General features: G+C 42.4%; 1 protein-coding gene across 4 annotated transcripts in view; it reads right to left on the reverse strand.

The window, feature by feature from the left end:
• The window catches only part of WIPI2 (WD repeat domain, phosphoinositide interacting 2), a gene marked incomplete at both ends in the record, with an annotated part of 53,244 nt that extends 27,464 nt beyond the window's left edge, over positions 1-25,780 (reverse strand). For 3 of the 4 annotated variants that reach the window (XM_080703406.1, XM_080703405.1, XM_080703404.1), the window contains 2 exons: positions 15,109-15,191; positions 25,707-25,780. In XM_080703406.1, the coding sequence (XP_080559532.1) occupies positions 15,109-15,191; positions 25,707-25,780 (157 nt within the window). Of the gene's footprint in view, positions 1-15,108; positions 15,192-23,481; positions 23,536-25,706 lie in introns of all 4 variants that reach the window. The other variant, XM_080703403.1, reaches the window with a different exon arrangement.
• Between the last annotated feature and the right edge of the window lie 2,073 nt (positions 25,781-27,853).

Raw genomic sequence — 27,853 nt, forward strand, 5'->3', positions numbered from 1 at the left:
GCAAACAATTAGAAAGTGAACTAAGTAATTCCAGTATTTGGGAGGCTGAGACAGGAGGATCACAGTTTGTGGACAGTCTTAGCTACTTGGTGAGACCCTTTGCAACTTAGTGAGACTGTGTTTCAAAATAAAGAATAAAATATAGGGCTGTGGTGTAGCTTGGAGGTAGAATGCCCTTGGGTTCCAATTCCAGTACCGAGAAAAAAAAAAAAAAGTAAACTAAATACATTTATGATACCAAATCCCAAAGTATTAGGAATAAATTTAACAAAAGATGCAAAAACTCCATACAAAACTCCAATATGAGCCGGGTGTGGTGGTGCATGCTTATAATCCCACCATTTGGGAGGCTGAGACAAGAGGACTATGGTTCATGGACAGCCTTAGCTACTTAGTGAGGCCCTTTGCAACTCGGTGACACCCTGTTTCAAAATAAAGAATAATAAATCAGGCTGGAGATGTAGCTCAGAGGTACCCAAATACTGTAAAACAAAACAACAACAACAACAAAAAACTAAAACCACAATATGTTACTTACACAAATTAAAGAAAAGCTAAATAAATGAAGAAATTACCAGGCTAATGGACTGGAAACTCAGCATTGTTAAGACAGCAGTTCTCCTCAAATTGATCTCTATGTCCAGTGCCTTCCTTATCATTATCCTGGTAGGCTTTTTGTGGAGACACTGAAAACTAATTTAAAATCCTATATGGAAAAGCAAAGAACATCCAGGACTATCTTAAAAAGAACAAAGTTGAACACTGACAAATAGATCAATGGGCGAGAAGAAAGAGCCCCCAAAATAGACCCATACTTATAGGACAGATTTTAGGCACCAAAGCAATCCCATAAAGGGAGAAAAGCCTTTTCCACAAATAGTGATGGGACAGAAATCCATAAGGAAATTAGCCTTGATTCATTCTTCACAACACACACCAAGATTTATCTGCGATGGATCACTGGCCTAAACATAAAAGAAAGCTTTTATGTATAATTCTAGCTACAGAGATTGCCAAGAACATACAGGAAAAGAGCTTCATAACCTGAGTGCAGGCAAAGGTTTCCTAGATGAGACACAGGGAACAAAACCTTAAAATAAAAGATAAGTTAGACTACATCAAATGTAAAATGTCTACTTATCATAGACAAAAAAATTTAAGAGAACAGGCAAGCCATGGACTAGGAAAAAAGAGCTACAACATACATGACAAAGGACCTCTACCCAACAATTCAATAAAAAAAAAAAACAAATGTAAAAAAAAAGGCAAAGGATTTGAAGAGACAATTCAAAGATATACAATGGACCACAGGCACATGATAGTGTTCCAATGTCATGTCACCAGGGAAATTCAAATTAAATGAAGATCTGGGCATGATAGTGCACATTTGTGATCCCAGTTCTTGAGAGACTGAGACAGGAGGATCAAAGATTTGTGGTCAGCTCCAGCAACTTAGTGAGGCTCTCTGTAACTTGGTGATATCCTATTTCAAAATAAAAGATGAGGCTAGGGATGTAGCTAGGAGGCAGGGTGCCCCTGGGTTCTTTCCCTAACGCTGTGGACATGTCTACACATACACCACAGTGAAACGTGATTATCAGAATGGTCAAAATGGAAGCATGGTTAAAACCAGAGGTTCGTGGCAATTCAGAGCAGCTAGGACTCTCCTATAGCATGATGGGAATACAAAGGGTCTGGTAGTTTTTTGTTTGTTTGTTTTTGTAGTACTGGGGATGGAATCCAGGGGCTTTCTACCTCTGGGCTATATTCCCAGACCTATTTATTTTATTTGGAAACAGGGTCTCACTAAGTTGCTGAAAGCCTCACTAAGTAGCTGAGGCTGGCTTCGAACCTGTGCGATCCTCCTGTGTCAGCCTCCCAAGCGCAGGGATTACAAGCGTGAGACACCACACCCAGCTGGTAGGGTTTTTTTGTTTTGTTTTTTTGCATTAGGTTCTGGGGATGGAACCCAGGGACATTTTACCTCTGAGCTACATTCCCAGCCCTATTTTTTAATTTTTAATTTTGAAACAGGGTCTCACTGAGTTGCAAAGGGCCTCACTAAGTAGCCGAGGCTGCCTGTGTACCACAATCCTCCGGTCTCAGCCTCCCAAATGCTGGGATTACAAGCATGTGCCACCATGCCCGGCTGGTCTGATAGTCCTTATAAATAAAACTGAACCTGTATCTCAATAATTCCATTAATATGTTTACCTAAGATAAATGAAACCACATGCCCACAAAAGAGATGTGTACCAGAATGTTCATCTCATCTTTATTTATAACATCTAACTGGGAAGAGCACACACTGTCATTCATATGCTGTGTACCTGATGGTCGCCTGGGCCCTTCCCAGTTTAGATGTAATGAATGTCCACACGACATGGACAGATCTCAAAAAAATGTAAGATGAGTGAAAAAAACGGAGATGTGAAGAGTAGATGCTATATTTACATAAAGTTTTAGGATGGCCAAAACTAAAAACAGAAAAAATGCTCGACACTGGTTGCTTCTTGGAAGCAGAACTGATGGAACTTGACCGGGAGGTAATCTGGGAGAGCTTTCTGGAGTGATGGTGACTTTGACAGGGTTTCAGTTAACAGAGATATAGAAACATGTCAAAAATCACAAAATGTTCGCTTAAGATGTCTGTATTCTACAGTGTATAAATTTTACCTCAATAAAAAAAGAAAAGTAAGACAGGTGTGGTGAGGCCCTCCACAACTTAGTGATACCCTGTTTCCAAATGAAAAGTAAAAAATAAGGCTGGGGGTGTAGCTAGAGGGTAGAATGCCCTTGGGTTCCACCCCCAGTACTGAAAAAAAGAAACAAAAACAAAACATGAACTCTACTTGGCAATATTTAGAGACTGTACCAGCATCTGTAATGCACTCTGAATAGAATATATATATGGAATGAGTCAGACAACAGGCATGTGGCCACTGGACAAGTTTAATAAATGTTACCGTAAGGTCTTAAGTAGTGGACAAATGGTGTTAGAAAAATCCTGGCAACTTTTCTGTAGGTTTGAAAATTTCCATTAGGAAAATCTTGGAAAAAGAAAGGGATGTATTCAGTCCCTCAATGCAGTACAGAGAAGGCAGAGGGCTGCTGGGTCAAGGTGTTGCATCGTCTTCCCACCCTACGGTGACTTTGTCATGACTTTCCCGAAACTTTTAGGAAAAAAAGTAGAGGATTTCCCCCACCCCAAATTTAAAAAAAGACGGAGGAAAACTCTTTTTAACTATAATAATGAAGCACACCTTCATATATCCACCACCTAGCTTTAACAAATACTAACTTCTGCCACTTTAATGTCAGCTATTTTTTCTTTATTGGGGTTTCAAAGAAAAGCTCATTTTGACAGGTGCCCCTCAATACTTAAGGCCCTTTAAATAAGGACAAAGGAAAAAATGTCTTTTCTAGACACGGAATAAAAATGGAAAAATTTTTTGTGTGGTTCTGGGGACTGAAACTAGGGGCATTTTACCTCAGAGCTACACCTTCAGCACTTTTTATTTTAAAACAGGGTCTTATTAGCCGGGCATGGTGGCGCACGCTTATAATCCCTGCGCTTGGGAGGATGAGACAGGAGGATCGCACAGGTTTGAAGCCTGCCTCAGCTACTTAGTGAGGCTCTCAGCAACTTAGTGAGATCCTGTTTACAAATAAAGTATAAAATAGGTCTGGGAGTATAGTCCGGAGGTAGAAAGCCTCTGGGTTCACCCCCAGTACCACACAAAACAAAACAAAAAAACAGGGTCTTATTAAATTGCTGAGGGTCTCACTAAACGGCTGAGGTTGGCCTTGAACCTGTGGTCCTCCTAAGTAATGAAATTATAAGTATATGCCACGGTACTTGGCTTGGAACATTTCTTGTATCAAATAAACTACAGGTGGATTGAGCATTTAAGGTAAAACATGACAGCCACGTATTAGAAGACAACACTGAAAAGTGTTTTAATAGTGGAGTAGGAAGAAGCCTTCCCAGTCCTCAGAACGCTTTTAAGAACGACTGAATGTACAAAACCCAAGCCATCAAATAGTGAAAAGAACCACAAAGTCAAAAAGCAAATAATAAGCTGGACATGGTGGTGAACGCTTGTAATCCCAACATTTGGGAGGCTGAGACAGGAGGTTCACAGTTCACGGCCAGCCTCAGCTACTACTTAGTGAGGCCCCTTGCAACTCAGTGAGACCCTGCTTTAAAATAAAGAATAATGCTGGGCGTGGTGGCTCACGCTTGTAATCCCTGCACTTGGGAGGTGGAGACAGGAGGATCATACAGGTTCAAAGCCAGCCTCACTGGCTTAAGAGACCCTGTTTCCAAATAAAAATATAAAAAAATAGGTCTGGGAGTGTAGCCTGGAGGTAAAAGGGCTCCAGAACCACACACACAAAGAAAAAGAAAGACAGAAAGAAAGAAAGAAAGAAAGAAAGAAAGAAAGAAAGAGAGAGAGAGAGAAAGAAAGAGGAATAAAATATAGGGCTGGAGGATAAGCTTGGAGGTAGAATGCCTCTGGGTTACATTCTCAGTACCACAAAAATAAACAAATAAAGATTAAAAAATAGGGCTGGGGGTGTAGTTTGGAGGTACAATGCCCCTGGATTCCTTCCCCAGTATTACACACATACCTCAAAAGCAAAAAACAAAAAAAGAGAAAAAGAGGCAATAATAATAATAATAATAAAAAAGCTGGGCATGGTTGCACACACTTGTAATCCTAGCACTTGGGAGGCTGAGACAGGAAGGTGGTAGGTTCAAAGCCAACCTCAGCAACTTGGTGAGGCTGTCAGCAACATAGCAAGACCTTGTTTCAAAATAAAAAATAGCCGGGTGTGGTGGCGCACGCTTGTAATCCCAGCGCTTGGGAGGCAGAGACAGGAGGATCGCGCAGGTTCGAAGCCAGCCGCGCGTGCTGGCTTAGGAGACCCTGTTTCCAAATAAAACATGTAAAAATAGGTCTGGGAGTATAGCCCGGAGGTAGAAGGGCTTCCAGGAACCCCAGTACCACCAAAAAAAAAATAATAATAATAAAATAAAAAATATAAAATAAAATAGGGCTGGGGGTGTAGCTTGGAGGTAGAATGTCCTGAGTTTAATTTGTAGCACCAAAATAAATAAATAAATAAATAAATAAATAAATAAATAAATAAATAAATTTAAGCCGGGCATGGTGTTGCACACTTGTAATCCTAACATTCAGGAGGCTGAGACTAGAGGATCATGGTTCACGGACAGCCTGAGCTACTTAGTGAGTTCCTCTGCAACTTAGTGAGATCCTGTTTCAAACTAAAGAATAAAATATAGGTCAGGGGGTTACAATCGGCAGTAGAATGCCCCTAGGTTACATTCCAAACCTGAAAAAAAAAAAAAAAACATTCTAGCTATGTGTGGTGGTGTGTGGTGGTAGATGCTTGTAATCTCAGTGCTTGGGAGCTTGGGAGGCTGACAGAGGAGGATTGCAAGTTCAAGGACAGCCTTAATAGTGAGACTTTCATCAACCTAGCAAGACCCTGTTTCAAAATACAAATTAAATTTCTGTTGAATGAAGAATTATAATAAAGGCAAATGGACTTAAAAAAAAATAGGGCAGGGGATGTAGCTTGGAGGTAGAATGCCCCTGGGTTCCATCCCCAGACCTGCAAAAAATATATATATATATATATATTTATATATACTATCTTAGCCGGGCGAAGACAGGATTGCGCTGGTCTGAAGCCAGCCTCGCTGGCTTAAGAGACCCTGTTTCCAAATAAAAATATAAAATAGGTCTGGGAGTGTAGCCCGGAGGTAGAAGGTTTCCAGGAACCCCAGTACCACAAAAAAAAAAAAAAAAAAAAAAAAAGGCACTACCTGTTGTTAAGGGCAACTTGGCAATGTCTGTTCATGTTAAAATGTGGTCATCTGTTGATCCTGTATGTCCAGCTCTATGAAGCTATCTGTCAGCTATGTTCACAAGTGGGCAAAACACAGATGTTCACCCAGCAATTCCACTCCTTGCAGGCATCTAGTCAAGAGAAGGGAAAACATGCCTGCACGATAACTTTATACAAAATGTTCATAGCTGTACTGTTCACAAGAGCCCAAGGACGGAGACAATCCAGATGTACATCAATGAATAAATAAAACCATATATCCATAGTGTAATATTATTCAGCCATAAAAAGAAATGAAGGCTATAGCAGGGATGAACCAGGAAAACATTCCAAGTAAAATAGCCAGCCACACATGATTCCATTTATCTGAACTATCCAGACAGCAAATCTATAGAAGCAGAAAGTAGATTAGAGTCAGTGCAGGGCTGGTGGTGGTGGGAGGAAATGGGGAGTTCTGCTAATGGACTCTGGATTTCTTTGGGGGATGATAAAATGTTTTAAAATTAGATTATGGTGGGCTGTACAACTTTAAGTAAATACACTAAAACCCACTGACTTGTATACTTTAAACAGATTTATGTACCATAAGTGAGGTATAAATTACATTCCAAAAAGGCACACACACATACACATACAATAAAAACCAACTCAGGCAGCCTAATGCAGAAACTTGAACTTTGACTGATATATTCATATTAAGATCTGATGCAAGAAGTGTATGACGCAAGCAGCTGAGGACTGAGTGTCAAGTCATGCTGCCCATGAGAAAATGGGCCACAGAGGCAAGATAGGCAAGACAAAGTGTCAAAGCAGACCCTCCCACAGACCCCAGGGATATCTGGATGGGCATCAGGGGTCTCTAAGACCACTGAGGTCATATGGTAAATAGAGTTTTCTGGGGGAAATAGTTTTGATTTTCATCCATTCCCAAAGGAACCCATAGCCAGGGAAAGGATGAGGCCCTCTGCAAATGTCACATGAGCCACCAGTTCCCTGGAGTGAACTTGAAGCTCTAACACTTTTATACACTACACACTCCATTAGAACTCTTTTTTTTTTTAATGGTACTGGGGATTGAACCCAGGGAATTTCTAACTTTGAGCTACATCCCTAGCCCTTTTCTTTTTGAAACAGTGTCTTCTAAGTACCAAGTGCTGGCCTCAAACCTCCCAAGTACTGGGATTATATGTGCACCACCGTACCCAGCCACGCTCACTAGAACTTTAAAATGCATGGGGTACATGGAACAGACAGATGCAGAACAATCATTTCCACTAAACTGAAGTATAGATAGCTCAGCCCTCCCAGGAAATAATGGTAAACAACAAACTGGGCTAGTAAAAATAAAAAATATGACAGGCAAACAAAGAGCAAAAGAAACAAGGCTGTGACATTATTCAGGATGGTGTGGTGCCAGCATACCAGTGCCAGAAAGCACTCAGGCTGACACAGGGGCAGTATGAACAAAAATTCAGTGACCTCAAGTGGCTACGGCCTGGCTTTTAGGACTCACTCTAGGTGGCCTCTGCTACAATTTCTGCCAAACTTCTTAAAGACTGCCAATCTAAAAATCTAACATAGGCCAGGTGTGGTGGCGCATGCTTGTAAGCCCAGCATTTGGAAAGTTGAGACCAAAGGATCACGGTACACGGATAGCCTCAGCTAAATAGTGAGGTCCTCCACAACTTAGTGAGACCCCGTTTCAAAATAAAGAATAAAAAATAGGGCAGGGGGTGTAGCTCGGAGGTCGAATGCCCCTGGGTTTTATCCCTAGACACACACACACACACACACACACACACACACACACACACACACACACACAAATATCTAACACAGAAAATTAATTACTTGATTTAAGAAAGAATGTTGCCTTGGTTCTGTTGGCACGGTTTATAGCTGGCAATGATAAAGCTCCTTAAGTGGGAAAAGGAGAGCAAGGTCATTAAATAATTGATAGAAGACACTTCCGCACAAGCCTGTCAGATGCCTGGAGCTCTACAGGGATGCAAGTTAAGAGCCGGATACTCCATTACAACAGATTTAGGCAAAGAGAGGCTACTGGAGTTTCTCCATTACTATAAATCTCATTGAAATTAATATTCCAACCAGCATGTGGCCTGTCAAACAGGACCAATTTCAGAAAGCACCATTTCTCAAACCTTAAGATGCAGATGAAGGCCTGTAAAGCAAACAACTGGCTTCTTGGCAGAGCAAGAAGGCTGCTAAAAGGTGTTACGTGTCAATGGATGTACTTCTATAATCTTCACAGGCTCCAGTCACTTTTGCTGAGCTAAGGAACTCCTGTTTGTGTTGCATTTGGAAACTGAATGCTTTATGAGGTCTACTGTCCTAGTTCAGAAACTTAAAAAAATGCAAAGAAAACACACAACATGGGATTTGAAGAAGCTAATTTCTAACCTTTGGTGATATTTTACAAATAATAAGTGAAGCTGGGCTTGGTGGCGCACGCTTGAAATCCCAACAACTGGGAGGCTGAGACAGGAGGATCACGGTTCACCAACTACTTAGTGAGGCCCTCTGCAACTCAGTGAGACCATGTTTCAAAATAAAGAATAAAAAATAGGCTGGGGGTGTAGCTTGGAAGTAGAATGCCCTTGGATTACATCCCCAGTACTGCAAAATAAATAAATAAATAAATAAATAAATAAATAAATAAATAAATAAAAATAATAAGTCCCTATCTCTTATTTATTTTGCCTAATAGTGCTGTAGTAATATTTTAGGGTAGAGAGGCTACATATTCGTGCAGTGTGCATCTTCAAACGACAAGAAATGCATCTGTAGAGAAAGAATAAGAAAATATATGGGGCCTCATAAGAAGTGGGCAGGCATATCTGTCCTTTTAAGTTTAAAATTAAAACAATACAAGCCAGGTATGGTGGCCTATGCCTCTAATCCCAGTACTGGGGAGGCTGAGACAGGAGGATCACAGGTTCAAGGCCAGCTCCAGTAACAGAGTGAACCTCTCAGCACCAGGAAAAACTGTTTCAAAATAAAAAACTAGGGCTGAGGGTATAGCTTGGAGGTAAAATGCTGCTGGGTTTAATCCCTAGTGATGGGGACACACACAAATACTACAATACAGATAAGAAAAACCTGAAAAGGCTGCTGAGTAAAGACTTCAGGCTTTTGTTTGTTTTAAAGAAATAAAAGAGCAAGCAATTGCCCATCTTGTTTTGCTCCAAGACTGGCTCTGGCTCATTCTTTAACATCAACACTCTGATGACAAAGATCTCACTGTTCATGATGGATTGCTAGGAGCTATAAGGGTACAAGCCTGTACTGGGCCTCAACTAAAATACTGAGAGATGAGGGAAAACTCTTTGCTGAGTCTACTTGTACAAGAATGCTATAAAACAACCTTGACATTCATTTGCAAACTAATTAGTTTCCTAAGAGACATTTTTTTTCTCTATTCAATAAAAGTTTGTAAGGGAAGAGCTTGACATGATGGCACATGCATGTAACCCCAGTATTTGGGAGGTTGAGACAAGAGGATTACAGGTTCAAGGCCAGCCCCAGCAACTTAGCAAGATCCTGTTTTAAAATAAAATATAAAATAAAAATTTAAAAAGAGCAAGGACTGTAGCTCAGAAGTAAAACACCCTTGGGTTCAATCCTCAATACTGTGTATGTGAGAGGAAAGGTTGATATTGTTCTACAGAGAGAACAATGGAGCAACTTCGGTTTAAAGTATTAGCCTTAAAAATGTTCTTTGTCCATTTCATCTATTTTTAAGGACCAAAATTCACTAAGGAGAACACAGAAATCAATATGCCGCCTTCCCATGCTGGTCGGTAAATATCCACTTCTTAAAAGATGCTATTAAGATGTCAGATTCTATTTCACCAAAGGTCTTTGAAAAACAAGGCACCAAAAGCCAATCAATAAACTTTAAGTTGAGGAAGAGTAAGACCAGATTTCAGGTTCTTACATTCTTTCTAAGCACCAGGTCTATAAACAAAGAGAAATTCTGAGAATTTGAAATCAGATGACTACAGTGACTATGGTCACAATTAAACTATACAATTCAGACACGACATGTAGATATAGATTTAATAAGAGCCAGGGAATCCTATTCCAGAGACAGGGCCTCCCTTCTGGAGGGAAGGTCCCATTTGGAAATCTTCAGTAATGCCGGCCTCAGCCTGATATTGGCAAGGCCCGATTCACATTGTTATCACCCAGGGCACATCTTCAGCTCTGCCTAGGAAAATCTCTTGTTAGTAAGCACCAGGAGTCAAGTCTGAGGACAGAAAAAGGAGAAAAGACCAAGACAGCCAGCAGGAATCATGAGCCAGGGATGCAATTCTACAAATCCTGTTTTGCCACTCCTTCCAAGACGCCAGGTGCTCACCTTTGGGGCAGCAACAGATGGACAACTGGGGAGGCAGACATAGGCCACTGCAGAGGGGAGGGCACCTGAAGGCTCACCTGGAGAAAGGAGCCAGGATCCCTCACCTGATGGCTAGGAGAACACTACAGTTTCTTTTTTCTTTTCTTCCCTTCCCTTCCCTTTCCCTCCCTCTCTCTCTCTCTCTCTTTCTTTTTACAGTACTGGGGATTAAACTAAGAGGCACTGAACTCCGAGATACATTCTCAGCCCAACTTTTTTATTCTTTATTTTGAAACAGGGTCTCACTAATTTGCCGAGGACCTCACTAAGTAGCTGAGGCTGGCTGTGAACCCATGGTCTCGTCTCAGCTTCCCAGGTACTGGGATTACAAGTGTGCACCACTGCACCCGGCCAAACATCTTAATTTCAAGTAAGTCGCATAAAGAAACCCTAGCACGTTCACCTTATGGTAATGGGGCGAGAGGGTGCTGTGTATGTCTGTGTTTCCTTGCCATTGTGACCCTCACCTAACCCCTAAAAAAAAAAAAAAAATTTCTCTTGTTCCTTCCACATTTGTGGGTAGGAATGCCATCACGCCTGGTCTCCAGCAGGCCTTCAAGGCTGAAACGTTCTATTGCCTGTGTACACACAGTGAACATGAGTCGTCCATTCACACTAACATTCCAAGAACATTCTGTTCCTGATACAGTAAGATGTAAAGTGGAGTTCCAAAGCAGAACACAACCCACAGAGGAAGCAAAGGTGACAACACTGGACCACTCAAAAGGAAACACTGGCATTGTCAACAAGGAGGAAGCTCACCTAAACTTTATGCTAGGAAGAGACTTAAAATGACAAAGACTCAGCCAGGTGTGGTGGTGCATACCTTTACCTGGGAGGCTGATAGGAGGAAGGCAGATTTGAGGCCAGTCTCAGCAATTTAGTGAGGCCCTCTCCAACTAGCAAGACTCTGTTTCAAAATAAAAAAAAATAAAATAGGATCAGGAGTGGAGGCACACACTTGTAATCCCAGCATTCAGGAGGCTGAGACAGGAGGACTGCGGTTTGAGGCCAGCCTGATGAGGACCTTTGTAACTCAGTGAGACCCTGTTTCAAAATAAAGAATAAAAAACAGCGCTGGGAGTGCAGCTGGGCAGTAGAATGCCCCTGGGCATTCTCCAGTACCACAAAAAAATAAAACAAAACAGGGCTGAGGGCTAACAGGTAGAATGTCCTGATTTTAATTTCCAAAGACAAAGATTCAAGTCTCGCCTTGAACCCATATCTTACCATGACAAGTTACGAGAAGCACATTACGAAGGCCACACTATCTACTTCCCAGAAACAAGGACCCTCACAGCATAGGTCAGGCTACGGGCAGGTTGAAGTCTGCTCAAAATGTGAAATACAGAGAAAAAACATATTCCCAAGCCATGTATCCAACAAAGAAATACTATTTAATATTTAAAAGGAACATGTAAAACTCATTAAAAATAACCCCATTAGAAGGTGGGCAGCTGGGCGTGGTGGCGCACACTTGTAATCCCCACACTTGGGAGGCGGAGACAGGAGGATTGCGCAGGTTCGAAGCCAGCCGCGCTGGCTTAAGAGACCCTGTTTCCAAATAAAAATATTTAAAAAATAGATCTGGGAGTGTAGCCTGGAGGTAGAAGGACTTCCTGGAACCCCGGTACCACCAAAAAAAAAAAAAAAAAAAAAAAGGTGGGCAAAAACATGAAGAGATGATTCACTGAAAAGCACATATATGTGTCACTAAGTGCATGAAAAGATGCCCAATATCATTAGCTGTAAGGGAAACACAAATTAAAATGACCACGATGAAAAAGCACCCTACATACCTATCAGAACAGCTGAGAGAAAGACAGGTTCATGGGATGCCAGTGGACCACCTGTTATTGCTGGGAAGGTACAATGGTATAGCCACCACGGAAAAGTTTGGCACTTTCTTTAAAACCCACACATGCAACTAACATACGACCTGGCAACTGCTCTCTTGGGTATTGTGTTTCTTTGTGCAAGATACACAAATTTAAGTCCAAAACACAAACCTACACATGAATGTTCATAGCAGCTTTATCTGTAGAAGCCAAAACTGGAATCAACCTGTTTTCGAGTCATCCTTTTGAAAGGTAAATGGTTACAGAGTGGTCCATTCAAACCATGAAATATTACTCAGCAACAGGAGGAATGGACGACTAACACAATCACCGCCTGCAGGAATCCCCAGGAAACTGTTGATCAAAAAAGCCAGTCACAAAAGGTTCTATTCTTTCTGGCCTGGAATGATATGTGTGTCTCCCAGAGGTTAGTGTGTTAGGAACCTGGCTTCCAGGGTAGTGATACTTTAAGAGGTAGGCTAAAGTGGGAGGAGGGGGCTGGAAGCAGAGAGGTTAAAGTAGTTCTTCCAGCAGAATTGTTACAAAAGATTCAAGTCTGGACCCACCCAGCTCTCACTAGCTTCCAGGTTTCCAGCTGAGATCGCTGGCTCCCATCACTGCTCTCTGCCATGATGCCATGCACCCAGAGGTCCTTTACCAGATGGGAGCTGAGGCAGGTGGCATGCCCTCGAACCCTAACAACTGTAAGTGAAACAAGCCCTTCCTTCAAAACCTTGTCTCAGGTATTTTGTTGTAGTGACAACTGACTATTAGAACTTCCAAACTTGAGAAACAGACATTAGTGGTTGCTAAGAATTAGGGATGAGGTATGGAGGCTATGGAAGGGAGGCTGAGTGTGGTTCTAAGAAGGCAAGCTGAAGGACTCTGGTGGTGTTGGAACTGTACAGAATCTTTAGTGGGGGCAGGGTACTGAAGATCAAACCCAGGGGCATTCTACCTCCACACTACACCCTCAGCCCTTTCTTTTTTTTCTTTTCTTTTTTTTTTTTGCGGTACTGGGGATGAAACCCAAGGGGCATTCTACCTCTGAGATACACCCCCAGCCCTAATTATTTTAGTCTTTACTTTGAAACAGGGTCTCACTGAGTTGCAAAGGGCCTCACTAAGTAGCTAGAGCTGTCTGCAAACCACAATCCTGTCTCAGATTCCCAAATGATGGGATAAGAAGCATGTGCCACCAGGACTGGCTCCTTTTTTCTATTTTTTATTTAATTTATTTATTTATTCATTTATTTATTTTCGCGGGTCTGGGGATAGAACCCAGAGGCATTTGACCTCCGAGCTACACCCCCTGCCCAATTTTTTATTCTTTATTTTGAAACCAGGTCTCACTGAGTTGCGGGGGGCCTAAGTAGCTGAGGCTGTCCGCGAACCACGATCCTCCAGTCTCAGCCTCCCAAATGCTGGAATTATAAGCATGTGCCACCATGCCCAGCTTATTTTTTATTTTAAAACAGAGTCTCGCTAAACTGGTAAAAAGTCTCACTGCTAAACTGCTGAGGCTGGCCTTGAACCTGTGATCCTCCCATCTCAGCCTAAGTACTGGGATCACAGGCGTACAGTACCACACCTGTCTACTGTGCAGTATCTTGCTTGTGGTGATACAGAAATTTCCACAGGAGTTAAAAATGTACAGAACTTGCCGGGCATGGTGGCGCACGGTTATAATCCCCGCGCTTGGGGACAGGAGGATCGTGCAGGTTCGAAGCCAGCCACGCTGGCTTAAGAGACCCTGTTTCCAAATAAAAAAGTATAAAAATAGGTCTGGGAGTGTATCCCGGAGGTAGTAGAAGGGTTTCCAGGAAATCCAGTACCACCAAAAAAAAAAAAAAGTATAGAACTTAAAACACACATGAGAGCCGGGTGTGGTGGTATACACTTGTAATCCTAGCATTCAGGAGGCTGAGATCAGAGGATCGCAGTTTGCGGATAGCCTCAGCTACTTATCGAGGCCCTTCGCAACTCAGTGAGACCCTGCTTCAAAAAACAAAAGGGCTAAAAAATAGGACTGGAGTGTACCTCAGAGGTAGAATGCCCCTGGGTTTCATCCCCAGTATCGCAAAAAAAGAAAAAAAAAATGAATTGATGAGTACAAGTAAAACTGGAGAAACAGGAGGTGGAAGTACAGACATCAATATTCTGGTTGTGACATTATACTAAGGCCTTGTAAGATGTTACCACTGGGGAAACTGGGCAAAGAACACAAGAGATCTGTATTATTTCTTCCAAATGAGTGTGAATCTACCATTATCTTAATTTAAAACTTATACAGGTGGTAAGAATTCAGAGCTTTGTATTATAATCTTCACGGAGGGTCTGTACTACTACTTCTTCAGCAAGTACTATTATACACAGTCATTAATTTTGAATCCTGACAACAATCTTATAGAAAGGCATTATTTCTGCTTGACAAATAATAAAAAGAAACTGAGGCCCAGAGATGAAGTAATCCTCTAAAGCCATGTGTTAAATGTTGAGGAAGAAGCCAAAGCTCATGACTCTTCCACGACTCCATGCTGTTTTTGACATGTAGGCTGCTCAACGCTGTAAAATGACAATTCAAGAAAGTAAATTGGTCCTGCTGGAGCTGTAAAATTTTCCATTTTCTGGAAGCCCTTTATGACCGTAACCTAAATGGCTTAAATGGCATTCAAAAGGGAGAGATTACGGAATAATGCATATGGCAAGGTGGCATGTATTGAAAGAGATAGCCCATAAAACTCTAAAGCACATTTATACCTATGCAAATGCACAGGAAAAGCCCTGGAAGAACATCCAGAGATTATCACTAGTTGTCACCTCCTGGGGAGATTAGGGTGGAAGAAGCGGCTTAGTCAAGGGGTCAACTTTAACCACCTACAGTGTTTAAATTTAAGACTGCATTCCAATTCAAGTACAATTGATCTGTTGTTTTTTTTTTGGAAGGAGAAAAAGAAATCAGACACTTACTGCATTCATAGATCTGTTCCAGCTTATCCACCGAAGAAAGGGAGAAAAATTTATAACCGGACTTACTACCAACAGCGAGGGACCTGCAACAAAACCAAATTCAGAAATAAGAGCTGAGACATGTAGACAGTGATAAAGCACAAACCACCTCCCATGATACAGTGAGTATCAGCATTTCTACCAGAAATCAGCAGAGCCTAAGTGAGTTCATATGGTTTGTAACAAGCATGGGGCTGAGGAATATTTCAAGGTCAGTAAAACAAAGACATTATTATTTAAAAGCTAAATAACTTTTTCTTAAAATCTAATATACAGTATAGTGATTACAGTCAATAAAATCATATCATATACTTGAAACCCTATTCTTACCGCAAACTTATAGTTTGCGGTAAGAATAGTCCACATGAATGACGTGCACTCTGCATGAGGTAGCAGATCTATTAATTAGCTTCAAAAAGCACATAGCCGGGTGTGGTGGTACACACTTGTAATCCCAGCCATTTGGGAGGCTGAGACAGGAGGACAGCAGTTGGCGGACAGCCTCAGTTACTTAGTGAGGCCCATTGCAATGTACTGAGACCCTGTTTCAAAATAAAGATTAAAAAAATAGGGTTGGGGGTGTAGCTCAGAGGTACAATGCCCCTGAGCTCCATCCCCAATACTGGGGAAAAAAAAAAAAAAAGCATATACACATATTAAAGCATCACATTTTATACCTTAAATATACACAAGGTTATTTGTCAATTACATCTCAGTAAAGCTGGGGAGAAGATTAAAATGAAAACACTAAAAAGCAAAACCTTATAAAACTTTAAAGTTTGATATAATTGAATATAATGATTCCTGATATATTAATTTCCTCAAAACTAACTGGAGTTTCTCAGGGGACTTGATATACGTGCATGGAGTATGTGAGAATCTGAAAGTTATGTAAGCTAGTGCTGTGTTCCAAATCTTTTTTTTGTTTTTCCTTTTTTGTACTGGTGATTGAACCCTGGGACATTCTATCTCCAAACTATACCCTAGCCTTTCTTTCCTTTTTTGTTTTGAAACAGGGTCCTGCTAAGTTGCTAAGGGCCCTTGTTACATTACTAAGACTGTCCTCTAACCTGTGATCCTCCTGTTTCAATCTCCCAAGTACTGGGAATATAGGCATGTGTCACCAGGCCTGGCTTGTGTTCTAAATCTTAAAGATATTTACAGTCTAGATGGACTTGGCATCTTCCTGCATTTCAGCAAGGCCTTTTTTACAATTGTGTCTTAATCACCTATGCTGAGGTATGGCTGAGCAGTAAGTTGAAAACTCACTAAAGCACACAATGTTCTTAAACATATCGAAGTCAACCACTATGCCAAGCATGGGAAAGAGGGATGGGGAGGGTACGGAATGGGGATGGGGTAGGGGCTAACTGGGTGATGTGTGCATGTATGTCTATACAAGTTTTTTTTTTTCCTATTATAATGTATGAATACAATGCACCAATAAAAAAAAAAAAAAAAAAAAAAAAACAGACCAAAAAGCTAACTCAGGACCTAAAATTAAAAGATCACATTGTTGGCTTAGAAAGAAAAGGCGAAGGACCTCTTGACATCTCACATTTAAGATGCCATATTTACCACCCAACAGCCCTGCTTTAGCTAACAGGCTGGGAGAAACCTCAGGAACTCGCCCATATCCCTCTCCAGCAGAGGATCCAGACACTGAGGGAAGGATTTCCTCCTCAGAAAATTATCTCTCCAGAATGCAAGTGACCAAGGAAAGCAGAAAAGAGAAAAAAGCACAGCCTTTAGAAACAGAAAAAATGAGGAACAAAGCAGGAAGCAGCAGGACCCTGGAGACAGACACTAGGATCATCTCTATTGTTAATGTCTGGAAGAATGTGGAAAACAAGAGGATAAACCAGAAAACCAGAAAGAAGGAAGACAGACATTTTATACCACAAGTATTTGTACCTGAGGATAAAATCAGGGCTATTTTAATGATCATGTCATCTACTAAAAACTTGAGATTTACATGTCTCTCACACATATACATGGAAGAAATATATTCCAAGAAGGGAGTTGCTATAAGAACTACTCAAATTAAAAATTACACCGGGCATGGTGATGCATGCCTGTAATCCCAGTACTTGGAAAGCTGAGAATACCAGAGGTTCTAGATCAGTCTCAATAATTTAGTGAGAAAGTGTTTCAAAATAAAAAACAAAAAAAAAGGAGCTGGGGTGTAGCTCAGAGGTAGACTGCCCCTGGGTTCCAGTCCATATATATATTAAAAAACCACACTAAATAATTAAATAAATAAATAAATGAAGGAAGATGTGTGTGCATGTGTGCATGTGTGTGCATGCAGTGGCATGTACTTGTGACCTCAGTACTTGGAAGGCTGAGACAGGAGGATCACAGGTTAGAGGTCAACCTCAGCAACTCTCAACCAGACCCTACAACATAGTGAGACAGTTTCAAAATATAAAATAACATAGGGCTGGGGGTGCAACTCAGAAGTAGAATGTCTCTGGGCTTCAATCCCTAGTACAATTTTATAAATAAAAAATTACATTGCTTCATCTTAAATGTATAAAAGCAGAAACAAGCAAAAGAAAATAATTCTACTGCCTTGTATACGTCTTTGCAAAAATACTTCACTATAATGAACTAACCATTTCAGTGGAATAACCAGACAGGCCCATATCCCTATACTCCCAGTACTTGGGAGGCTGAGACAGGAGAATCACAGGTTTGAGGCTTGCCTTAGCAACTTAGTGCGGCCTTTTACAATGTAAAAAGACCCGATTTCTAAATGAAAATAAAAAAACCGGGTGTGGTGGTGCATGCTTTCATCTCAGCATTTGGGAGGTTGACACAGGAGGATCGTGGTTTGTGGCCAGCTTCAGCTTCTTAGTGAGGCCCTATGCAACTCAGTGAGACCCTATTTCAAAATAGAGAATAAAAAATAGGGCTCAGGGTGTAGTCGGGAGGTAGAATGTCCCTGAGTTTCACCCCCAGTACCACAAAAATTAAATAAATAAAGGCTAAAAATCTCAGCAAACCAGTACTTTTAGAAAACTTCTTTAATTTTTCCAGATAATTAAGGTTTGATATTTTTAGCACCAAACCTCTTGACCCCCACTATTTCTGATTCTTTTTGGAAAAAATCTAACCCAGTATTTGGGAGGCTGAGACAGAAGGATCTGGGTTTGTGGACAGCCTCCGCTATTTAGTGAGGCCTTTTGTAACTCAGTGAGAACCTGCTTCAAAATAAGGGATGAAAAATAGGGCTGGGGGGTGTAGTGAGGAGGTAGAATGCCCCTGGGTTTCATCTCCAGTACCAAAAAAAAAAAAAAAGGAAGAAAGAAAGAAAAAACTTTAAATTGTATATTTTCCTATGTTCTTAAAACAAGAAAGTCAGGCATGGTGGCACATGCTTGTAATCCTAATACTTGGAAGGCTGAGACAGAAGGATCTTAGGTTTATTTTATTTATTTTTTTGACCAGCCTTGGCTACTTAGTGAGGCCCTCTGCAACTTAGTGAGACCCTATTTCAAAATAAAGAATAAAAATAGGGCTGGGGTGTAGCTCAGAGATAAAATACCTGTGGAATAATCTCACACACTCACTCACTCACTCACTCACTCTCACACATACCAAAAAAAACACCCAAGAAACAAAAACAAGGGCATGGTGTGGTGGTATATGCTTGTAATCACAGTACTTGAGAGGCTGAGACAGAAGGATCACAGGTTCATGGCCAGCCTCAGCTACTTATTGAGACCCTCTGCAACTTAGTGAGACCCTATTTCAAAACTAAAGAATAAAAAATTGGGTTGGAGGTATAACTCAAAGGTAGAATGCCCCTGAGTTCAAACCCCAGCACCAAACAAACAAAACCAAGTAAAAGGTTAACTCTTTTGTGCTGAGGGGTTTTTTGTATCCTACATGAAATGGCCAGACTATTGTGCAGTGTGTGTGTGTGTGTGTGTGTGTGTGTGTGTGTGTGTGTGTGTGTATGGTATTGGGGATTGAACCCAGGGGCATTCTACCTCTGAGCTATACCCCCTGCCTTATTCTTTTATTCTTTATTTTGAAACAGGGTCTCAATAAGTTGCAGAGGGCTTAACTAAGTAGCTGAGGTTAGCTGTGAACCTGTGGTCCTCCTGTCTCAGCCTCCCAAGCACTGGGCAACCCTATTTTATTTTGAAATAGGGTTTTGTTAGGTTGATGACAGTACTTGCTGAAACTGTCCTCAAACCTGCAATCCTCAGTCTCAGCTTCCCAAACACTGGAATTACAGGCATGTGCCTCCATGACTGGCCTATAGTGCTTTCATTAAAATATTTTTCACCAGGCATGGTGGTGCACATCTGTAATCACAGTATTTGGGAAACTGAGATAGGAGGAATAAAGGTTCAAGGACAATCTCAGCAATTTAATAAGCTTCTGTTAAAAAAAAAAAAGGGGGGGGGAGGATCTGGTGGTATAGCCTAGAGGTATAACACCCCTGGGTTTAATCCCCAGTAACAACAAAAATATTTTTCCAGGGCTAGGGGTGTGTAAGCATGTGCGAGGCCCCACGTTTGATCCCCAACACACAGAGAAAATTCCTACCTTTAGTTTTGCTGACAGTGTCATTTTTCCTTGTAACCATCCTATCAGTATCAGCCCTTTCCTTTCCTAATTTCTTGTGGACTTGGAAACCAAGGGAAATATTAATCACCACGCTTATTAGCGTCACATATCAAATAAGCTTAGCGAGGGCCTCTCCCATGGGCAAGATTAATGAGTTGAAAACCTAATCCTTGAGTTGTGGAGTGATTCTGGTTCTCAGCTCTGCTGCTCACAGAATCTACTGGGACTAGGATTGCCAATCAAGTTTGGTGTCTTCCAGATATTCAAAAACTGAAATGGGCCGGGCGTGGTGGCGCACACTTGTAATACCCACACTTGGGAGGCAGAGACAGGAGGATCGCGCAGGTTCAAAGCCAGCCGCGCGCGGGCTTAGGAGACCCTGTTTCCAAATAAAAATGTAAAAATAGGTCTGAGAGTATAGCCCGGAGGTAGAAGGGCTTCCAGGAACCCCAGTACCACCGGGGGCGGGGGGGAACACCCTGAAATGGAATATTAAATACCCCTGCTACAATTTTAATCTCAATGTCTACAAAACCTATTGCGCGCTCCAATCTGTAAGAATGGGAGCAAAAATATCCCAAGTATTTTTCCGGATGTTGGTATAGTACAGCAGTATATACTTTTATCTGTAAAAGCAGGTAGTTAAAATGGTATTAAATATAAACAGCCTGAGCTGGGTGTGGTGGCACAGGCAAGTAATCCCAGCATTTGGAAAGCTGAGATGGGAGGATCGTGGTTCGCAGACAGCTTCAGCTACTACTTAGTAAGGCCCTTTGCAACTCAGTGAGACCCTGTTTCAAAATGAAGAATTAAAAAATAGGGCTGGGGGTATAGCTCGAGGGTAGAAAGCCCCTGGGTTCTAACCCCAGTACCACACACACACACACACACACACACACACACACAGCCTGGGGATATAGCTCAATGATAGAACACCTACTAAGCATGACAGAAGCCCCACGTTTAATTAATCCTAGTACCCAAAACAATATCACCCCCCAAAAATAAAAATACCACACATTTTTTTTATCTCAAACACCAATCAGGTTCATACTCGTTTCTTTTGATTTTGCCTTTAACAATTTTTCATGATTTATCTGACCATAAGATGGCAAAAGTAAAACAGAAGTATGAGACTTGCTCTAATGTGTAATCTGGGAAATTAGCAGCCATAACAACAAAAAAAGGTATTTGCTTAATTTCCATTTCACTACTATACCTCCACCTTCAACAGTGCCTGCTGCTTAAGTCAAGAGACCAGGCCTATCTTTTGCTAGGGAGAACAAGTGACCCCTTTGCTTTTGTGTGTGTGTGTGTGTGTGTGTGTGTGTGTGTGTGTGTTTGTTTGATACTAGGGATATAACCCAGTACCTCTGGGAGCTACACTCTCAGCCCTATTTCTTTCTTTCTTTTTTTTTTTTTTTTGGTGGTACTGGGGTTCCTGGAAACTCTTCTTCCAGACCCATTTTATACTGTTATTTGGAAACAGGGTCTCTTAAGCCTCCTGTCTCCACCTCCCAAGCACAGGGATTACAAGTGTGTGCCACCACGCCCAGCTTTTTTGTCTTTATTTGAAACAGGGTCTCACTAAATTGCGGAGAGCCTCACTAAGTAGTAGCTAAGGCTGGCTGCAAACCTTGGATCCACCTATTTCAGCCTCCCAAGTACCAGGATTACATATTTTTCATTTTGAAAGAGGGTCTCTCTAAATTGCTGTTGGCCTTGCTAAATTGCTGTCGTTTACCGCAAACCCACCATCCTCCCAAGTACTGAGATTACAGGCATGAACCACCACACCTGGCTCAAGTGACTATTTCTTAAACACATTTTGAAACAATCCTCTTTGTTGTTCTTTTTACCTCTCTCTCTCCCTTTTTTTTTTTTTTTTTTTTTTGGTGGAACTGGGGGTTGAATTCAGGGGCATTACTTTTTTTTTTTTTTTCTGAGCTATACCCCCAAGACCTTAAATTTTACTTTGAAATATGATCTGGCTAAGTTGCTGAGGCTGTCCAAAACTGCGAACCCCCTGCCTCAGCCTCGCAAGTAATCAATTCTAGAGCTGCCATGGACTGCCAATTCCTGAGACTTTGGGGGAGTCTTTTTTTTTTTTTTGGTAGTACTGGGGGTGGAATCCAGGGGCATTCTACTTCTGAGCTACATACTCAGCCCAATATTTTTATTTTGAAACAGGGTCTCACTAAGTTGCAGAGGGCCTAAGGAGCTGAGGTTGACCCCGAACCTGTCATCCTCCTGTCTCAGCCTCCCAAGTACTGGGACTACAAGTATGCACCACCATGCTGGGATGAGTCTATGGTTTAAACTAGGCAATTTTCTGCTTTTTCCACTAGCAATTCAGGATTTCGTTTCCTTTACCATTTGTTACTGGCATTTTCTTTCTCATTCTTTCTCTTATATGGGTTTAAGTCTTTTAAATATCTTTTATGACATTTTATGAAGCATTCAAAGGGAGCCAAAAAATGCTATATTTGATTCACTATCTTTTGGGTTTGGTAAACTGGGGATTAAATCAATGGAAGTTCTATCTGAGCAATGCCTCCAGCCTCATTTTATTTTTTATTTTGAAACAGGGTCTTGCTGGATTACTGAAAGTCTCGCTAAGTTGTTGAGGCTGGCCTCAAACTTGTGATCATCGGGTCTCTGTCTCCCAAGTACTGAGATTACGGGCACATATCAGTGGGCCTGCCTATCATCCCCCTTATTCAACCGAGTCTTTTGTCATTGAGTTGAAACTTCAGCATTCAACATTTAAAAGTCAACAATTTTCCTAAAAGATGAACAGGCAAACAAGACTTTTTTCTTAACTTCCTTTTCTCTACCCTGCTCCCAATCATGAGTCCATAAAGGCAGTCCCTTTATATTATCTTCACAAAAAGGCCACACTTGATTATGAGATTAAGTGGGAACAGGCCAACACTGTAAACAGAAAACAACCTGTGCTGTTGTTGCCAGAAACCTGGCAAAGTCTGTGCCTTAGGACCATGACTGCTCCAAGTTTATGGCAGACACAGAACTCATACCAAAGCACATACCCCAGACATGTAGCTGGAGAGCCCTAAGGCCTTTCAAACCCTCAGTATCCAAAGCAGAGGGCTTTCCCTCCCTAACTAGGATGTTATAACTGTTTACCCCGAACCCATGCCAGAAACTGGAAGTCATCGGCTTCTCCCTTGAATGCATCATGAGTGTTCCATGGATCACAGACATCCTGATGGCTAATCAGTCTCCTTCCCACTGGCCATTCTGATGGACAGTGCCCTCCGCAACTATATCCTCTGCACAGCAGGCAGAATGATCTCCAACTTTTAAAGCTGAAGGAGCCTTAAAAATCATCTTTGATTTCCAGATGAAGACACAGTGGACAGCAGTACCTCTCAGGACAGTTAAGTGTCACCTGGAAACATCAGAAACACAGTGGAAGGAAGCAATCAACCTCCAGATACTTCATTTCTGTTCTCCAGATAGAACATCATTTCTAACACAAGGCTTGAGAGGTCAAGCCCCTTTATTCTATCCCGTTCAGAAAATGTCTTTTAGTGATGGAATGGCCATTTCACTAACTTTCCAGACGCTGTGGTAGCCGCTGAAAAAATTCAATCCCTGATTATTTCCACTTAACAGGCAAGCGACCCCTGCCACTTATTCATCGGTTCACTTCAGTTCAGTAAGCCAAAAACACTCCAATACAGGCCCTTTGCAGTGTTACTTTCAGAAACCAGGATGGGAACTAACCAGACAAAAGCGTGATGACCGCGACCAGCTGCTCTTGCTGTCTTTTTCACTGCTCTAGTTAAAAAAAAAAAAAAAAAACAAACAAAACAAATGGTAAAAAGCAAGCAAAAACTAAGTCACTTTTAGGATAAGAATCAGGAAAAAGCCCCATAAGAGTTCAAATATATTACTGACACAAGAAGAAAAGTATGACAGTTAAAAGTTTGAGTGTGTAATGAAAATTGTATTAGGCATTTAAAAGATAAAAGACTGAGTAAAATTACTGTGCAACATATATTCTATTAAGTGAAACATACTCTAAATGCCCCTGAATACAACAGATGTGGATTCTAGGCCAACATCTTTTGCCTTGCTAAACTTTATGTTTCTCTGTTAAAATTTAAAATAAATTCTGGTGTCCAGAGGGGAGGGAAAGGAATGAATCACAAAGCCTTTCCACAGGAACTTTTATACTTCTTTCAAGTGTAGCTTTAAAAAAAGATTACAGCCATGTTAATCTAATAAACTTTTACTGGAATTCTGACTTACTCTTCTTTCCCATTAATGTGTATGAAACACAAGGACTCTTTGGCAAGTCAAAATTATGACACAGAAATCTTCTCTATACCTAGTAACTTTAGGACTGAATGGTGGATAACATGATTTCCAAGTCTGGAAAGGCCCTGTTTCAGGCCAGAATGACATTCTGTTAGTATACAGGGAATATGGTAGCCCACTTAAAATAAGAAGAGACAACACCTTCCTATATTCTACTTCCTTCTGATATAATTCACAAATAGTGAAAAGCTAAAACGGTGGTTCAACATGTTTTGGAAATTCTCTAATTTAGAAAAGGTGTAAAACCCCATGATGCTACTATTTCTTTCTGGTCTCAAAATACTAGGGGCCTAGAAATGGAATCATAATTGGTTTGCCATTTTCCTTCCGTATCTGGATTACCTAATCTATCCCCATTATAGCAGAATGCAACAGGTTGTCTGAATTGTTTTCTCATCCTGGCTTTAGGACACATGCAACACTACAGTACTTGGTAGTTTTAATCTTTATAGACTGCTATGCCATTACTTCTAAACTCAGTGTCTTCAGAACTCTGCTCTGCACTTGGAAGAAAGCCAGTGTGGCAGAGTGGAAAGAACTCTGGAAGAGAACTCAGGAGACAAGATTCTACTCCTGCCTTCATTCCACTATTAACCAACTGTGAGATCCAGGCAAGATCTCAACCTTTCTGAAATTCACTTTCTTCATCTGTGGTTGGACCAGGTGAACGGCCCCCTTATACTTCTCAATACTGCATCACTGTGCAAATGTATTCACTGGTCTCACAACTCTGGGAAGGTGCGATTGAGCACCTGTGGCATACTTCTGGCAGGGTGTTGGCCGAAGTATCTAAAATGAACTTTAAATAAAGGTGGGGGGCGTCTCTCTTTTACTTTGCTAATTCCATTCTGCCCATAACATCCAAATAGTATCAGGCCAAGTGACCCACTCCTCCTCCTCTTACATCACTTCCTCTTACTCACTTCCAAGATGGCTCTCTTCCCTTCCAGCCCCATAACTCATCCTTCTCTCTCCAGAAACTCATCTATTAACTATCCTCACAGGTCATCGAGGAAGCCTCTGAAGAATCGGCTTCCCACTCATATCATATCTGGGTACATGCGTGGGGAATCCACGGATAGGATTTTCTTTTGCCCCCGGGATGACCCACCAGAAGCACCAAAGTTCCTAGGACAAGTCTTTCTTAATACTTCCCCTGGCTCAGTTTCTCCCTAAATGAGAGGCTAGGAATACTGCTAAATTTGTTTCTTGCCTGGAGAAAGACATCAAAGTTCCCTGCCAAAAAGAACAGGGGGAAAGGAAATGAAAACAAGACAAGGGAGCCTCATATGATAAGGAGACTAAGAGAAAGGCCTGAAGCGGAGAAAAAGTGGGGAAAGAGGGATGAACCAGAGCAGGAGGCGGGAGATGAGGAGGCCCCCCACCCACACCCCCGCTCTGCGGGCGGCCGAGATAGTCGAGCCGCGAAGTTTCCCTCTAACTTGGCGAGGTCTGACGGAGCGTGCAGTCAGCAGGCAGAAACACCCTTACTCCATCACCTCCCGCCCGAGGTGCGCTCCGGGTCAGCGCCCGGGGGTCCGGGGAGGAGGGCCGCGCCCCCGCCGGCGGTGCGCGAGGCGACCCCAGGCCCGCCCTCGACCCCGGCCCAGCCCCGGGTCCGGCCTTACGTGTTGTCCTGGTTGAAGTTGGCGAAAAGCAGCTGGCCGGCGCCGGCCTCGCCGCTCTGGCTCGCCAGGTTCATGGCTGCGCGCGGCGGGCGGCCCTCGCGGGCGCGCGCAGGGCGGGCGGGCTGCGCTCAGGGTCCGCGCCGGGCCCCGCTCGCCGCCTCGGTCGCCGCCACTCGCCGCTCCAGGATCAACCGCCGCCTCATCCCGGCCCCGCTCTTGTTTATGCTCGGGAGCCGGGCGCCGGGCGCGCCTGCGCGGCCCCGCCCCCGCGACGCACGGCCGCACGGCGCAGGCGCACGCCGGGCCACGCCCTCTTAGCCCGGTGGGCGGGGCTTCCGGTCGAGGGCGCTCGCGTGGGGCGCGCTGTGGCTGGCGGCGGGGCGCATGCGCGTGGAGAAGAGCCGGCGGGTTTCTGCGTTCCACCAGCCGTCTTCACCTTATCCGTGGCAAGGCGGCCGTCTGTGTGCCAGTCATTGTGCTAAATCCGTTTACACACACTCTTACTTGATGTTTGCTGCCCCTCTATGCAGAGAATGTTCTATCCCCATTTTACAGAATTCAAAACGAAGCTCAGAACTAGAAATCCTTTGCTAAGTGTTTGATCAGAGACTGGAAACCCTGGAGTCCCAGTGACAGGATTCTACCTCTAATGTGCTTATTATTCGACATAATTTAGGAAGCACCTTCCACGTGAACTAAACAGGCCTCCTCCTTTCACTCTCAGAAGTTACAGTGGAGAAGATCTTTATTTACATTTGTGGTACTGGAGATTGAACCCAGGGGCATTCTATCTCCGAGCTACACTCCCAACCTTATTTTTATTTTTTTTGTTTTGATACAGTCTCCCTAGTTGATGAGAGTCTTGCTAAATTGCTGAGGCCGTCTTCGAACCTATGATCCTCATGTCTCAGCCTCCCAAGTAAGTACTGGAATTACAGGCCTGCAGCAACGCGGCTGGCTGGGAAGATATTTAAATAAATACAGTTATTAACAAAGCTGGGGATACTAACAGCCGACAAACTGAGATCACCTAACCTAGCTTAATAAGGGCCAGGGGCTATGCAGTTAGGGGAGGCTTTCTGGAAGGAAGCGATAAGGCTGAGAGATAAAACTAAAGTTTAAGTAGCAGTAACCTGCCTCAAGGGATTGGAAACTCCCTTCCTGGCCAAGGTCCTAGGTGAAAGTGTGTCCTTTTTAAGGAACCTCACACACTACTTTTGGAGGGAAGGTAGGTGTGAGACAAGATTTGGCAGGAGGAGTAGAAGGTGGCCATATCTGGCTTGGGTGTTCCAAAGATCCATGGTGCAAGAGACTGTCACTATCCTGAGGGCACCAGACTGCTGATAAAGATAAGTGGGAAATTACAGGATCACATTTGTGTTTAAGGAGTTAATCCTAGCCACAGGGTCAGAGGCAAATCCTGAGGAACAGATGGTCTTTTGAATAAAAGGAATAAATTCTCCTATCTCACAACACACTCAAATTAATTTGAAGCCAGGTGTGGTGGTGCATGCTTGTAATCCCAGTATTTTGGAAGGCTGAGACAAGAGGATCGCTGCTTCAAGGCCAGCTTTAGCCACTTCTGAAGCCCTCTGCAATTTAGTGAGATCTTGTTTCAAAATAAAGAATAAAAGGCCGGGCGTGGTGGCCCATGCTTGTAATCCCCGTGCTTGGGAGGCAGAGACAGGAGGATCGCGCAGGGTCGAAGCCAGCCGCGCACGCTGGCTTAGGAGACCCTGTTTCAAAAAAAAAAAAAAAAAAAAAAGTAAAAATAGGTCTGGGAGTGTAGCCCGGAGGTAGAAGGGCTTCCAGGAACCCCAGTATGGCCAAAAAAAAAAAAAAAAAAAAAGAATAAAAATAAAGAATAAAAAAGGGCTGAGGGTGTATCTAGGAGGTAAAATGCCCCTGGGTTTAATCCCCATTGCCACAAAGAGAAAAGGAAAAACTCTAGTACCAAAAATTAAAAAAGAAGAGTCTATTTAAAATAGATCACAGGCCTAAATGTGAGAGGTTGAAAGCAATAAAGTTTCTAAAAGGAAACATAAGAGAATGTCCTCATGATTGGGAGTAGGTATAAGTCTTCTACACAAGAACCTAAAAAGTACTAATCATACTGGTGTTGCACATCTGTAATCCCAGTACTCAGG

The sequence above is a fragment of the Muscardinus avellanarius genome (genome assembly GCF_963383645.1).
Source record: "Muscardinus avellanarius genome assembly, chromosome: 10".
Lineage (NCBI taxonomy): Eukaryota > Metazoa > Chordata > Mammalia > Rodentia > Gliridae > Muscardinus > Muscardinus avellanarius.